Source organism: Physella acuta, unplaced genomic scaffold (assembly GCF_028476545.2).
Source record: "Physella acuta isolate Inbredline_101_S28 unplaced genomic scaffold, ASM2847654v3 ptg001129l, whole genome shotgun sequence".
NCBI lineage: Eukaryota > Metazoa > Mollusca > Gastropoda > Physidae > Physella > Physella acuta.
Genome location: NW_026732646.1, coordinates 212,501 through 230,000, shown reverse-complemented (window position 1 = coordinate 230,000; position 17,500 = coordinate 212,501). Strand labels below are relative to the sequence as shown.

General features: G+C 35.4%; 1 protein-coding gene across 1 annotated transcript in view; it reads left to right on the top strand.

Moving 5' to 3' along the window:
* The window catches only part of LOC131956122 (uncharacterized), a 36,965-nt gene that overhangs the window by 13,491 nt on the left and 5,974 nt on the right, over positions 1 to 17,500 (top strand). The window contains exons 8-14 of the mRNA XM_059320546.1: positions 650 to 884; positions 3,791 to 3,952; positions 5,767 to 5,913; positions 9,228 to 9,398; positions 10,298 to 10,511; positions 14,951 to 15,149; positions 15,514 to 16,362. Coding sequence (XP_059176529.1) covers positions 650 to 884; positions 3,791 to 3,952; positions 5,767 to 5,913; positions 9,228 to 9,398; positions 10,298 to 10,511; positions 14,951 to 15,149; positions 15,514 to 16,362 — 1,977 coding nt within the window. The remainder of the gene's footprint in view (positions 1 to 649; positions 885 to 3,790; positions 3,953 to 5,766; positions 5,914 to 9,227; positions 9,399 to 10,297; positions 10,512 to 14,950; positions 15,150 to 15,513; positions 16,363 to 17,500) is intronic.

Genomic DNA, 17,500 nt, shown 5'->3' with positions numbered 1-17,500 from the left:
ATATCTATCTCTAAACAAGCAAGCTAGTTGACAAAATTAATGTATTCATGTATGTTTAGTTATTATCTAACAAATAAAACCATTATGATATTGATCAGTCAAGTTTTACTCTGATAATGATAAAAACCCTATAGCATGGTAAAACCCGACAAATCACTGTATGAACCAATTCACCAAAATAAAAATATTCTTGCCATAGTTATAAAAATGGTGTTAAAATGAACAACAACCAATGCTTTAATACAGGAACAAAGAATGGTCTTGAAAAACACATGGGGTTTATTACAAGGTGAAGTTTCCTAAGTTATGTCTACTTATGTAAAAGCTCAAAAAATGGCTTTATGGAGATGAGGAATTTTAGGGAAAGAGCAGTGGGATTAATTCCTTCTCATCTTCTTCCTGCTGGGTCAAGTGGGTCAGACATTACATAAAATGAATCTTCTGCTTCTCTGTTATCAAAGAACAGCAATGGTTATTACCAGAAGTAGTTTTATTGGGATTTTTGTGGGGGTGGGGTGCTGATAGGGTCCTAATACCACACGGCACTTAATACCCTGCTTATATATATATATATATATATATATATATATATATATATATATATATATATATATATATATATATATATATATATTCATATTAACTGCAGGTGACGATTACTTTTAAGATTGATGTAACTCCCGATAAACACGTTCCCATTATGGATGACATTGACGATCTAATGTTCTTTTTTGAAACCTCTTCAAATGACAAAAGCTTTATACTCAAGAATAGTTCTCAGATCTTGGACGCTAAATATTTGGGGAGCGCGGCAAGCTATGTTATCAAACCGTGTGAGGTGCCTTTGGTATACGCTATGCAATACAATTTTTATCTGGCCTGCAGTAAGTAGAGCTTACAGTTTTTAATTTTAACTTGAATAAGTTGAAGCTTTATTTGAAACTTGCTTTTAAGTATATAGAAGCTGAATTTAATAATACAAACGTTAACTGCGGCTTAATTATTTGAGAATCAAAATTTACTTTTAAAAGAAGCTGCATGAATATAAAACTAATGTTAAAATGTGGCTCAGGTATTTGAAATTGAAACTTAAGGTACATCAGTTTTCTAAAATAGGAAATGTATCTAACTTAAAAATTAATATTTTTTATAGTACGTAAAATACCATGTTTTCACAGACCCTTCTGATTACAGTGTTATTTATTGTGCGTTTCCACTTACATACAATCTTCATATTATACCAGTATACATAACTCACTGTTACACAATTCGACTTTCAAACAATTTTCTGTTTAAGCGGTTTAAGTATTTTATAAAGCTATGTATTATAAATGCACTTTTTTAATGTCTTAAATCTTATGTATCTTTATGTGATATCGCAATAGCAGTTTAATCGAGAAATGCGTAGTCGATTTATGTCTAATTCATTTTTTCTGCGCATGTGCAAACATATTTTTTCAACTCTTACGTAGTCTTTATCATTTGAAGTTTTAAGGCGCAATCTGTTTTGTTTTTCGTGTTTGTCTGTCAGTATTACTGGATTATTGCTAAGCGTTTCAGTTTTTAGAGGGCATCTCACTACTTCCTCTCGCCAAACTACAATAAGAAATTGTACAAGACTGTGAAATTTTTGGAATATTGCCAGTCAAAAAAATAGTTCGCACGGTTCTTATGTATATGAATACTAAAGAATTCACTAAATAGAAATATAGATTCAACTGTGCAATTAGTGCAAATTGGTGTAGGGGAAAATCGAGGATTAGAAGCAACGGATAAAACAGTTATGTGTAGAAGGCTTTTGTAGTCACGGTAGAGATCATGTATAATTATGAGATAGTTGAGACAGTCAAAGCAGTTTAGAGAAGAGTAAGAGATTTATTTATGTGCGAATATAGAAACTTTATATCTGTGAATTCGACATTTTAGTTATTGTTGATTTCGCACACAGACAGGCTATAGAGAAGAGTCGATCCACGAACGAGAGAATATATTATTCGTTTATCGCGGTATATATATCTAATATATAAAGCTCAGTTCTGTAACGTGTGGCAAAAAAAAGTTTGTCGTTGACAGTTCTACGGATTCAAGTGTTAGATTTTTTATCGTGCTCAAAGTCTACATTTACGAGTCAAAAAATTACCATTGAAAGTCTTTAAAAACAATTTTCATTCTATTTACTTGGAAGAATAATTTTCAATTATGAACACGACATAAAATTTTTAAAAAGTGTATCGACGTTTATAACATTTCTAAAATTGTGTCGGAAATGTATTGACTGCACAGTTACTTCCCTTTAATAAAAAAAAATCCTTAAGAAAGAATTAACATTTTATTACTTTGTTTTGGTGTTAAGAAAAAAAAAATAATTACACAATTAGCGGGGATTGATTAAGTGCAATGTCGTTAGGTATTTTTAACACTGCCTTTTATTTATTCTATACACTGAACATACTGTTCAATAATTATTATTTTTTTAAAATCAATAACATTTAATAAGCCAGGTCCTACAAATCATATATGTTTATTTCTTTCCATTTACGGATAAGCTTGGAGTATTATCATTTTTGTTCACTAAATTGAAACAGGCGCGTCCGCCGGCGCCCCTGCACGGTTCGATTTGGCACCCTGGGCTATCATGTGAGCGCTATGCTGCATAATTTTGTTTTGAACAGTGCGATAGACTATGGATAAGAAAGGTTACTATAGTCTTTAAGTGAATCAAATCCGGGCGTCCTCCGGCACCCCGACAGGGTGCTATTTGGCGCCCCGGGCCTTCCGGTGTACGCTATGGTATCTACGTTCGCGTGAGTTCAAAAGACTATGAATAAGTTATGTACTATAGTCGTTTACAAAGTTCAATCAGGCGGTGACGTCATGGTGCGTCCTCTGGCGCCCAGAGGGTCCCGGGCCTCCCGTGTTCGGTTTCGCGCCTACGTTCATTAAAGTGAGTGCAAAAGACTATGAATAAGTTGGGGTACTATAGTCGTTTATTAAGTTGAAACAGGCGATTCAGCCCCGTGAGCACTTTGCGTTTATATTCGCGTTAGTGTTTTCTTTGTGTTTAGGTTGGGTTTGCGTTAGTGGTTGCGTTTTGATTTGGTTCGTTTTTGTTCTTTCTTTTTTCGTTTTCGTTTGTGTTTTATCTTCTTTGCGTTTGTGTTTGTATTTGTGTTTGTGGTTGGTTTTGCGTTTGTATTTGGTTTGTTTTCGTTTGTTTTTTCGTTTGTGTTTTTTTCTTTGGGTTTGTGGTTGGTTTTGCATTTGGATTTGGTTTGTTTTCGTTTGCTTTTTCGTTTTTTTTTCTTTGTGTTCGTATTGGTGTTTGTGGTTGTGGTTGGGTTAGTTGTTAGGTTTTTGTTTTCGTTTGTATTTGTAATTGTGTTAGCGTTATGTTTGCGTTTTGTTGTTTTGGTTTTGGTTTGGGTGTGCAATGCCGGGTTTATGATGATTACTAAACACACAGGTAATGGTCTTTAACAGAAAGGTTTTTCACAAAAGCCAGAGCAGGGCCTGGCCGGGACGGCTAGTATATATATATATATATATATATATATATATATATATATATATATATATATATATATATATATATATATATATATATATATATATATATATATATATATATAATAACATAACCTCCCCCACCACAACAATCCCTCAAATAATAAATTCGCAATGGAGAAGTTAAAAAAAATATTATGCTACTTTCAACATTGGATTTAAATATAAAAAAAATTGTAAGACTTGGATTTAAATGTATGTACATTATATGTCTTTATGTACGCAGTTGGTTGCGGAATAGGAGCAGTATTTACCAACGATTCCAGGGAGTGCGCTGTCTGCCCTCTCGGTACCTACCAGCCCCTTACCGAGGGGGCGGAGTGCCTCCCATGCCCACCTGACTGGAACACAAACAACAGTGGAGCTGGATCTCTTGAAGAGTGCTATGGTAATTGTTGCGTTACAATTTATACTTTTTGTCTTTTATAAATTAATATGAAGGCTACTCTTTTATAATGTGTGTATTCTTATCACCAACTTTTATAAGTTAATTCGGTCTTATGGTGGGGAATTTGTTTTGGCATATGATATAAATAATTAGTATGTTTTATTTCCCCCAACATTTTATTCAGTAAAACTTGTGATATTTTCACCATGATATAAAGTTTTTACAAGCTTTTATTTAACTTTTATTATACTTGCTTCCTCTTGTCTGTCGTCAGTCTGTCGATAGTCTGTCTGTCTAACTTTTGTCATAGATCGAAAAGGCGAGGAAAATTTCGGGTAATTCTAACAGATTCGTTTCAATGTTGGCACGTGGGTCAAGACTTGAAGACAAAGCAATATGACATTAGAATTAAATTATTTAGATGCCTGAATAATTTTTTAATGAATTAAGTTTTAAAAAATCGAAATTAGTAGGCTGCCTTTTTGTTCACTTTCCGAACTATTATACCCACATTATAATGTTCATTTGGTGCGCAATGTTTTTTATTCGTGCTACTCTTTTGTAAACAAAAATAAAATCTCTTCCTAAATATTAGTAAACGAGAAGAATGACCCGTTGAGGGGGAAATACAACGGGCGATGGGTTGATAGTGTTGTCTTTTTCTCTAAACCGAAACCAAAATCACCCAGCTCAACTTCAAATTTAAGTGGAAACAAAAAATCATTGAAAACGGATTTTAATCCAGGATTTAACTTTGATCTACGCGTTGTTACTTCACATTCATACTAAATATAGTCGTAGTCATACCCCTAAACCTTGCACATAAGCTCTAACTTGACAAAAGTCATATTTAGAGTTTATTTCTGTACGTTTACCGTACTATATTTCGAAATATAATTTAAATAGAAAATATACTTTTACCAGTGTCAGCTCCTTCCCCCTCCCCGCAAAAAAAATTCAATTACCTCTCTTCCGGGAAGAAAAACCTCTGAATGGAATACTGGTCGCATTTGTAGATCACACAGACTAAATGTCAAGCTTACTTTTATAATATAGACCCGTTTCCTACTTTTGGCCGCTAAACCTCAGTCATGCAGATGGTGTTTCTTTGAGACTTTTTATTCTCCAGGGAAGGGGGCGCTAAAAATTGTTTTTCTGGAGATGTGGGCTTGGTAGCCGTCCCCGCCAGGCCCTGCTCTGGCTGTGTGGAAAAGCTATCTGTTAAGAACCATTACCTGTGTGTTTAGTAATCATCATATACCCGGCATTGCCCATTCTTTTTTTTCCCAACACCAAAACAAAGTAATAATAAACCGGGAGTGATCTCCCCTAAACTTTCTCGAATATTCTTATATAACTTGGAATGTAGACATGATTTTTAATTACTTAAACTTTTAAAAATATAATAGAATCTCATAGAAAAAAACATTGCGCACCAAGCGAACGCCAAAACAAAATGTGCATAATAGTGCGCAATATTATTAGTACTTTATAAATTTGCATGCGTTTTTTGAGAAATCGGAAATATATATATATATATATATATTTATTTATATATATTTATATATGTATGTATGTATGTATGTATGTGTGTGTAAATAAATATATATGTATATGTAAATACATTTATACAGAGCGAACTATATATATATATATAATATTTATATATATATATATATATATATATATATATATATATATATATATAAGAGAGAGAGAGAGAGAGAGAGAGAGAGAAATAAATGCGTGTTTGTGTGTGTGTGTGTATACTTCTCACAGGTTATTTTTCTATTTTATAAATGGTAATTGCACAGCAAACTGCGGCAGAGGCTACTATAAAACACATCGTTCACACAGCTGTAGACCATGTCCCCTAGGCACCTACCAGCCTCTGGAGGACGGCAGGGAATGCTTGCCATGCCCTGCCGTCTGGACGTCAGAATCTCCTACTGAATGTAGTGGTAAGACATGACGCTTATATCGTCTACTGAATGTAGTGGTAAGACATGACGCGTATATCGTCTACTTAATGAAGTGGTAAGACATGATGCTTATATCGTCTACTGAATGTAGTGGTAAGACATGTCGCTTACATCGTCTACTGAATGTAGTGGTAAGACATGTCGCTTACATCGTCTACTGAATGTAGTGGTAAGACATTACCCGGCTGCTTCTAGCGTCTACTCAATGTAGCGGTAAGACATGACCCAGGCGCTTATATCGTCTACTAAATGTAGTGGTAAGACATGACCCAGGCATTTATATCGTCTACTGAATGTAGTGGTAAGACATGGCGCTTATAGCGTCTACTGAATGTAGTGGTAAGACATGACTCTTATAGCGTCTACTGAATGAAGTGGTAAGACATGACCCAGGCGCTTATAGCTTCTACTGAATGTAGTGGTAAGACATGACCCAGGCGCTTATATCGTCTACTGAATGTAGTGGTAAGACATGACCCAGGCGCTTATAGCGTCTACTGAATGTAGCGGTAAGACATGACTCTTATAGCGTCTACTGAATGTAGTGGTAAGACATGACCCAGGCGCTTATAGCGTCTACTGAATGTAGTGGTAAGACATGACGCTTATAGCGTCTACTGAATGAAGTGGTAAGACATGACCCAGGCGCTTATAGCGTCTACTGAATGTAGTGGTAAGACATGACCCAGGCGCTTATATCGTCTACTGAATGTAGTGGTAAGACATGACCCAGGCATTTATATCGTCTACTGAATGTAGTGGTAAGACATGACGCTTAATGCGTCTACTGAATGTAGTGGTAAGACATGACTCTTATAGCGTCTACTGAATGTAGTGGTAAGACATGACCCAGGCGCTTATAGCGTCTACTGAATGTAGTGGTAAGACATGACGCTTATAGCGTCTACTGAATGAAGTGGTAAGACATGACCCAGGCGCTTATAGCGTCTACTGAATGTAGTGGTAAGACATGACCCAGGCGCTTATATCGTCTACTGAATGTAGTGGTAAGACATGACCCAGGCGCTTATATCGTCTACTGAATGTAGTGGTAAGACATGACGCTTATATCGTCTACTGAATGTAGTGGTAACACATGACGCTTATATCGTCTACTGAATGTAGTGGTAAGACATGACCCAGGCGCTTATAGCGTCTACTGAATGTAGTGGTAAGACATGACTCAAGCGCTTCTAGCGTCTACTCAATGTAGCGGTAAGACATGACACAGGCGCTTATATCGTCTACTGAATGTAGTGTTAAGACATGACGCTTATATCGTCTACTGAATGTAGTGGTAAGACATGACCCAGGCGCTTATATCGTCTACTGAATGTAATGGTAAGACATGACCCAGGCGCTTATATCGTATACTGAATGTAGTGGTAAGACATGACGCTTATATCGTCTACTGAATGTAGTGGTAAGACATGACCCAGGCGCTTATATCGTCTACTGAATGTAGTGGTAAGACATTACCCAGGCGCGTATATCGTCTACTGAATGTAGTGGTAAGACATGACCCAGGCGCTTATATCGTCTACTGAATGAAGTGGTAAGACATGACTCAGGCGCTTATTGCGTCTACTGAATGAAGTGGTAAGACATGACCCAGGCGCTTATATCGTCTACTGAATGTAGTGGTAAGACATGACGCTTATATCGTCTACTGAATGTAGTGGTAAGACATTACCCAGGCGCGTATATCGTCTACTGAATGTAGTGGTAGGACATGACCCAGGCGCTTATATCGTCTACTGAATGAAGTGGTAAGACATGACTCAGGCGCTTATTGCGTCTACTGAATGAAGTGGTAAGACATGACCCAGGCGCTTATATCGTCTACTGAATGTAGTGGTAAGACATGACGCTTATATCGTCTACTGAATGTAGTGGTAAGACATTACCCAGCCGCTTCTAGCGTCTACTGAATGTAGTGGTAAGACATGACCCAGGCGCTTATATCGTCTACTGAATGTAGTGGTAAGACATGACTTAAGCGCTTATTGCGTCTACTGAATGAAGTGGTAAGACATGACCCAGGCGCTTATAACGTCTACTGAATGAAGTGGAAAGACATGACGCTTATAGCGTCTACTGAATGTAGTGGTAAGACTTGACCCAGCCGCTAATAGCGCTTACTGAATATCGTTGTTATATACATGGTAAAATTATTGAATGCTTGAATATATATATATATATACTAGCCGGCCAGGCCCTGCTCTGGCTTCTGTGAAAAACCTTTCTGTTAAAGACCATTACCTGTGTGTTTAGTAATCATCATAAAGCCGGCATTGCCCACCCAAACCACAACCAATCAAAACCAAAACAACGCTAACACAATTACAAATACAAACGAAAACAAAAACCTAACAACAAACCCAACCACAACCACAAACACCAATACAAACACAAAGAAAAAACAAACAAAAAAGCAAACGAAAACAAAAACCTAACAACATACCCAACCACAACCACAAACACCAATACCAACACAAAAAAACAACGAAAAAGCAAACGAAAACAAACCGAATCCAAACGCAAAGCCAACTAAAAACACAAATACAAACCCAAAGAAAAAAACACAAACAAAAACGAAAAAAGAAAGAACAAAAACGAACCAAATCAAAACGCAACCACTAACGCAAACCCACCTAAACACAAAGAAAACACTAACGCGAACATAAACGCCCGGGGCGGAATCACCTGTTTTAGCTTAATGAACGACTATAGTACCCCAACTTATTCATAGTCTTTTGCACTCACTTAAACGAACGCGGCTGTTTCAATTTAATAAACAATTATAATACTCCAAGCTCATCCGTAAAATACCTACAACATTTGCACTTGATCAATCCCCGCTAATTATGTAATTATTTTTTTTCCCAACACCAAAACAAAGTAATAAAAAGTAAATTCTTTTCCATTAATGCAATGGTTTCATAAAGGGAAGTAATTGTGTTTTCCTAATTTATCAAAGGGAAGTAAGTGCTATAGGACTAAATAAAGACATAATTAGAATTTTTGTAAAAGATGATATTTTTTAAAAACTTGTGTTTAATGAACATGCCGAAAATTATTACTTTCAGTTTGATAAATGAAAATTTTTTCCCAAAACTTTCAATATTAATTTTTTAACTCATAAATTTAGACCATAAGGACTTTAATTATCTAACACTTAAATCCATGGAAGTATGTCAACGACACACTTATTACATACAGAATTGAGCTTTATATATTATAGCTTTATATATATATTGTATACACGCATGAATCTTTTTACATTTCTACAGGTAAGCTTTTGTGCAAAAGAAATTACTATTCTAACACTGGCCACGAACCTTGTATAAAATGTGGATTAGATCAGATAACTCTTGCTATTGGAAGGAAATATTGCGACGCTACTATTAAGTGCTCGTTTGGAATGGCGAACCAGATCACGGAAACTAAAAATCATTGTGAATGTATGTCTTATTAATTCTATACAAATTATTTAAATTTGTTTTTTTTTAATTTAACTAAATCGGGTGCGGGGGGGGGGAGGTTTCTCCAACGTATATTGATTAAATGTAAACATTATTAGAGAGTAGATAAGTCTGTTAACACCGTTTATATTAAAGAATACGCATAATGTACCCCTTTTCTAGCCACTGGGGTTAATTTGTAAAATGGGTGTTGAACTGATTTAATTAAATCTGGATTTGGGTAGCTGTAGACATTTATCTCTATTTTTACAAGATTTTATTTAACTTGCTTCATCTGTCTGTCGTGCTTAGCGCTTCAAAACCGATCGCAACTAACTTTTTTTAATCGTGTTATTCAAATAGTAGCTCGTTATTAAATATTTCAAAGAAAATATTTCTTCTCTTTTTATTTCCTCGTATACCGAGTATATAGAAAGTTTTGTAATCGTGCACAAAAATGACATAACATTTTGAGAGTTTTCATCGTTTTACATCTCAGTACATCATTACATACGGAGTATAGGTAACTTACTTTCATCTGGCAAAAATTAGAAATGTTGATTTATCAACATTTCGGCGTTCTATGCGTAATCGAGTCGGAAAAACTTGGCTTTGCACAATTCTGTCCGCATATCTGTGTATATGTGTGTATGTGTGTGTGTCTGTGTATGTGCGTGTGTCTGTGAGCACGATAACTTGAATACCATTACAGCTAGATTACTTTTCTTTAACCGAAAGTATTAGGCTACTTTACGCTATATCAGCATATTTTTAAAAAAGTTTAAGTATGTTGTTTTATATAACAATATTTGAGAAAGTTTAGGGGAGATCACTCCCGGTTTATTAATTGCTGCATGGGTAGTTTATTTGTGTGCCTCAAATGTTTTCATGTTTTACAGTCTACGACGTCATCTTGAACAAGGACTTCATCTTTTATGCTTTTCTCGGCCGGAGTAATAATAGTATTCAAGCTTGGTTCAACTTTCCCCACAATTTGTACAACAGTCAAGTCGTGTTTAGCTTAGGACAAGAACCAGGCGCGGCATATTTTGGCTGCGATGATTTCACCCTGTCTATATATTCAGCACCCGCTGACAGAGTCAAAATAAAAAAGTAGGTTTTCGAAATAGTACACACAGCTTTTTTATTAAAATACGTATATAAGTGATAAGTACTTGTTACGTAAGACGGGTTAGCGATGATGTGTTCATGCTGTTTAGGCTACTTTGAAATCAACCCAACAATAACAAAGGGAAAAAAAATGTATCCCTGGATACAACAAAACAGGAAAAGAAACTGGACATTGAACATAACAGCAAACTTAAATAAAAAGAGTTACGTTACCCCTTGATCTTAACCCCTACCGACTCAACATACAGGTTATAAGCCTTAGAAAAAAACAAGATTCGCAACACAATTACCAGAAAGCGAGAAAAAAAAATGCTTAAAAATTCAACAAAAAAAACTGCTCATTTTATTTTAAAAGCTTTTATTTAGTTCACTCCGTCTGTTTGTTTGTGGGCTTGTGACAAATATTGTTACTCAAATTCGACCCACTTCTGATACAACGATTTCGTTCAAACTTTCCCGATACGTTTCACTTTGATGACTATACACGTCTATCTATTTTTTCAATTTAATAAAATGTTTAATTAGTCATTTAAAATTAATTTAAAATTTTGGAAACTAAAGGGAGATAACACAATTAAATAACTCGATAGACTACTATATTCAATAACATCAGTGAGATAACTAGCTAGACACTATCACCCGACCGGTCTTGTGAGCTGGGGTTCACGCCAAGTGCTTACAATCATAAATCTTCTCGATCTAATGAAGGCTATTTGAGTAGAGAATAAAGTTTTTAAACGATTTTTAACTAAGGAGAGGTAACAAGACCTGCTTGATCTGTTTGTTGTCGATTGTAAGCAGTCGTCACTGACGGCTGCATTCACTGGGAGGTGGCGTGGAATCATAGTCAGTCCCGAGCTAATGATAGTTTTTTAAAGCAAATATTTTAGCATTGGTAGTGTCGAATTTATAAATTATGTATGACTAAAATGTTGAAAATTTAAAAAAAAATGAAAAACCTTTCTAATAGCAAACTTTTAAATGCACTGTACATAAGATAATAAAATTAATAAGCTTTCTTTCATAAAAACTTTTGTTGCTAAAATTTGTAAAGAAATCTCATGAGCGACCAAATTTTTATTAAAGAAAGCTAATTAAACTTTATTATCTGATTTTCATTGTGCATTTAAAACGCTTGCTTTATTAGAAATTTTTTTTATATTTAGCTTTAGTTGTTTGATACACACGTTTTAATTCTTGCAGAGAGTGGATCCATATTACGATAGTTGTTACAAGGAGTGAAACTACGCTTTATGTTGATGGTGAAATCAAAGAAAAAAAGAATTTTTACTCGACAAATTATTGTGAGGTCATGAGATATACACCTTCGGCAACTTTTCCAGGTGAATTTGAGTTATTGTGTGTATAAATGTACAACAGGTAACAAGAAAAATCTCGACATATACGTAAATAATGCGGGAGTATTGAGTTTTTTAAAAACCCTTTCTGCTTTAATTTCATTAGTTGATTCAAAAACAGAAAATACAAAAAATGAAAAATCCTTAATTAATGCATAGACAGCAAAACTGAATATAGATCCAGTAAGAATCCGATAGTAAATTGTCCAAAGTTTTTAAAATATGTTTATCTAACAATAAATATAACTTTTTATTTTTAATTATGCAAAAGTATAACCATAGTCTGCTTTAGTTTTCGATATTTACATTCACCTTCAAGCTTTTAAAACGTCATTGATGTAGTCTTTGTCTAGAGAAACTAATAAATAAATGATATGCTGATCTAGATCCAATGTAATAATAGAATTAATAAAGCTTAAAGAGTTTTCAGCATTAGATGGGAGTATAGATTAGAGCAGGGGTTCCCAACATTTTTACTCTAGAGCACATTCTAAAATATCGGTAGGGTGGTGGGCACCACCCATTTTAAATCGACAAACTCCTTCCATAACTTGTCATTTTCCCATAATTTATTTTCTAATTTTCTTATTTTCTTATAGTCATAATGTATTAATAAATAATAAACAAAAATGTTTCAAAATAATAAAATTATTTGGCATTTTTTTCATCTTGCATACACAGAGAAATGTATTTACAAAACGTAAATAGTGCAGTCTGGCTCGCCGTTAGACAAGTTGGGACAAGTATCGAACACATTTAATAAACCTAGGCAGTCAAAAAAAATTTAAACTGTAACAAATGAATAAAAATAAATAATATTTTAAAATAATGTGTATGAAAAAAATTCTGTCTCTGTCGAATAGTGAGAGGCGGGCACATACGAATCGTTCAGCGCCATGGCGCTGGGTTGGGAACCCCTGGATTAGAGTATAGATTAGCATCATATACCTTGCGCTGCCCAGTATTTAGGAATTTGTCAAATGTTCAATGAAATTATAAGTAATATTATCCAAGTCACGAGTTCATCCACTGGTGCATTAATATGTAAATTTATATTCACAGCTATTTCTTTCAATCTAAAAATGTGTACATATTATACGTGATTAAAAAAAAGTAAGCTTCTTTTCTGAAAAAAAAAAGATTTCAAGTCGGGAGGGAGAGAGTTGGGTATGAATATCAGTAAGAGGTGGAGGCGGAAAACTAAGTGGTCCATCTAGTGTACAAAAAGCTGTTGCTTTTATTAAATTTAACCTGATTTTTGTTTTTTACGTTTTATACATTTCCTTCCCCACAATTAACTTCATTCGAGACAGGACCTTGCTGCGTGGATAGGTTGCATTTTTATACATTAAAATACATGAAATATATATTATTGCAATACAATTTACATTAAAGGAAATAATTTTCATTTTATGAACTTTCCTTTGTAGTTTTGTCTTACATTTCATATAAATTTCTTGTGTCGATTCTTGCGTTTGAAAAATCTACAGTGAATGTTGGTTGATCTTCATAGGTAGCTATAATAGGGTCATTCTGACGTCTTGAAGTTGTGTCTCTTGTGTTTGCGATGTCGATTTGAAGGTAGATCGTTTTTGGAGTGACCGAGAGTTGATTCGTTGCTGATTGGTAGATGGGGTTGTTAATCGTGTGTTGGGAATGGCTAGTTGAGAGTATTAAGTAGTAGCGTTAGTATATTTTGTTTATTTGGGTAATGTTTTTAATTAGTTTGGATAAAAATAGTCGTGCGTTGTGAAAGTTGAGCAGATCTTCAGTAGATACTTAGTGTAAGAAACTTGAGTTACACGAATAGGCCCTTTTATTTCAAATTAAATTTTATCTCAAATTAAACAATTCCATAGCTGAAAAAAGATGTATATACATAATTAAGGCCTGAAATTGTTTAGTATAGATCTCATTATTGGCATAAATACTAGAACTAGATAGATCTAGCTAGCTAGATCTAGATCTAGAATCTACGGCTGGCTTCAGTCGTTGCTCTAAATGTAGATAAATCCCTTGTATTCTTCAATTAGATGATCTGTGAAGCTAAAAAAAGCAAAGATTTATATTAAATATTTAAGGACTAAAATAGTTTAATAAAGCGAGTCAATTACTTAATGTGTTTTTGTATCTAACTCATTAATTATGATTTCGGCCTATCGTCAGATCTAGAATCTCTAGATCTAGGCTAGGTATATAAATATATGGTATAGATTAAGAACTATTCAAATTAGAAGAACTGCCCAGCGTATCCTAATGACAATTGACAATAGTGTTGGAACTTAATAAAAATAGCAAACAAAAAGCTCTAGTCGACAGAAAATGCAGCTGTATAATGAGTTAAACTTTTGAATTGGCAACATGATCTACACGGAAGCCGCTATGGCTGTTGTAAAAAAAAAGTAAATAAAACATTCTTCTTCACTATAAATAAAGTAATTGTTCTGACCTTTTGTAATTAAAGTTGTGTTTCCACCAATGAATATATCAATACATTTGTTAACGTTTTTAGATTAATTTGTGTTGGAACGTAATAAAAATAGCAAACTTGTGATTAATAGTTTGGTAAAAAAATAACATTATTCTCTACATAAATACGTATTTTACAGCTCTACACATAGTGCAGGTTCTCTCATGTAGCTAAACAAAAAAAACAACAGAAAAACAAATAAATATAGAAACGTGTAAACAAACTTGCGTTTTAGTAGTATACTAGACTACCCGTTATCTAGTTAGATAATTGTGGGTTTCGGGGTTCATCCATATAGGACATCACGTCTGTCACATATCATCACAAAATAACTCCTGGTATGTTCAACCAAGGTGGGAAGATCTGCACGGGTAGGGATTAGACCAAAGCTAACACCCTTTTTGGGGGTTGAAACATAAGGCTAGCAACCTTATCTCGTAAAAAATATACCGCTACAGAAACTGCAAGTACACAAATCCAACACCAACTTGGTCGAGGAGGTTCCTCTCTAGAAGAGCTCATGATGCCTATAGTGAAAGCCTAACGGAAGCTAGTTTGCTGACAAATCTCTTAACGCCCAAGACTAAAACCAGATTAGGGACCTGGAACATCAGAACCTTACATGAAAGCAGCAGATCAGCCCAGGTCGCCAAAGAAATGAGAAAGTATGAATTAGAAGTCCTAGGATTAAGTGAGACACGATGGAATGGCAGTGGCCAAACTAGGTTGATCTCGCGAGAGACTGTCACCTACTCAGGCCACGAGGACAAAGATCATGAACACACACAGGATGTAGCCCTAATGATGTCTCCAGAAGCTACAAATGCTTTGATTTTGATTGCATGGGAACCAATTTCACCGCGACTCATAGCAATACAACATATGTTAGGAGTCCAAAAAAAAATGAAGACTTTAACTGCGCAGTAAACAAATAGGTATGAAGCACTCTCCAGCCTGGCAGAAAAAACAGTCGAGCAAAAATGGCTAGATGGAAGTCAAAATGCACTGACATATTGGGAATGGAAAAAAATATGAACGAAAAGAATGGATCACAACAGAGACATGGGCCAAAACTGAAGATAGAAAAGAGATAAAGCAGAAGATGAACAAATGTAAAGATGAAAAAGAGAAAATAAACCCCAGAACACATTATTAGGAAGTAAATCGAATGGTCAGGAAAAGTGCAAAAAAAGACAAAAGACAGTACATACAAGAGATGACAGAAGATACAGAAACTGCAGCAGGACAAGGAAACATGAAGAGGCTCTATGAAGTAACCAGAACTCTATCAGGCAAAAATATTAATCCCAACAAACCAGTGAAAGATAAAGTAGGAAATATCCAAACCAGTGACGCAGAACAGAGAAACAGATGGGCACAGCACTTTGAGGAGCTTTTAAACCATCTTCTCTCAGCAAACATCCCTAATATACCACCTGCAAATCACCCACTAAATGTGTGTACAGATCCACCCACACAGTCAGATACAATAAGAGCAATAAAGAACATACAAATGGCAAAGCAGCTTGCCCGGACAGCATCTCCAGCCATATCAGCAGACATATTACATACTCTACTTAAGCAGATTTGGGAAGATAAGATAATTCAATCTGACTGGAAACTGGGCTACCTGATAAAACTGCCAATGAAGGGAGACCTGACACAATGCAACAACTGGAAAGGGATAATGCTTCTTTCTGCCCCAAGTAAGGTGCTGACAAGGATCATCATAGAGAGACTTAGAGATGCCTTGGACAAAAAGCTGAGACAAGAACAAGCATGTTTTCTTCAAGACAGGTCATGTATGGACCTCATTGCCACGCGGCTTATCATTATTGAACAGTCCTTCGAGTGGCAATCCTTCCTATACATGACTTTTGTCGACTTCGAAAAGGCTTTTGACAGTGTGAATAGAGATGTTATCTGGAAGCTAATGAGCCACTATGGAATATTTGAAAAATGTATAACTATCACACAGAAACTATATGAAGACTCCCCCAGTCAGGTAATACACAAGGGAAAACTAACAAAACCATTCCCTTTGACGACGGGAGTGAGACAGGGATGTATGCTATCACCAATGATATTCTCGATGGTAATCGACAGGATCATGCTGAAAACCAAAAAAAAAAAAAAAAAAAAAAAAAAAAAAAAAAAAAAAAAAAAGAAACAGGAACCATTGGAGTTTAACAAAAAGACTGGAAGATTTTGATTTTGCCGATGACATCTGCCTACTATCTCACAAGTATCAACCTACACAAGCCAAACTGAATCGACTATCTGAAGAAGCCTCCAAAGTTATACTAAAAATCAATAAAAATAAAACAGAGGCTATCAGAATCAATAACAGCCAGGACCGGCTCATACAGCTAAATGGAGAAGATCTACGAGAAACGAACACATTCACATATCTGGGAAGCGTGATCAATAAGGACGGAGGAGCAGACGAGGACATAAAATGCCGTATAAACTTGGCTAGATGTGCCTTCAACTCACTGCGCCCGATGTGGAGGTGCACGGCCCTGTCACTTCGGAGCGAAATTGGGATTTTCAACGAAAATGTCAAGGCAATATTGCTATATGGCTCGGAGACTTGGAGGGTTACAAAGGCAAATACCGAGAAGCTAAAGTCGTTCAAAAACAAATGCCTACGACATATACTTAAAATAAGATGGCCAGACAAAATATCAAACAAAGACATGTGCAATTTTTAAAGCAACAGCCAATAGAAAAGGACATCAAGGCCCCTAAATGGTGATGGATCGGACACACGTTAAGAAGAGAAAAAGAAAATATCGCAAAACATGCTATGGACTGGAATCCCCTGGGAAAAAGGAAAGTGGACCGGCCAAAGAAAACATGGAAAAGAACGGTTGAGGAAGAGGCCAAGACAGTTGGGTTCACATGGACACAGATTAAGGGAGCAGCCCAAAACAGAGTCCGCTGGAAATGTGTAGATGCAGTCCTTTGCTCCCCAGGGGTCATAAAGGAATGATGATGATGATGATGGGTCTGATCACACTATCCCTTCCATATACTGACATGACAGGTGACATACTCAACTCTACTTCACCTGCCCAGTGTCTCGCCAAGACTCAGACACCATGTTTTTATCTTTAAAAAAAACGATTCAGGCAGAGCAT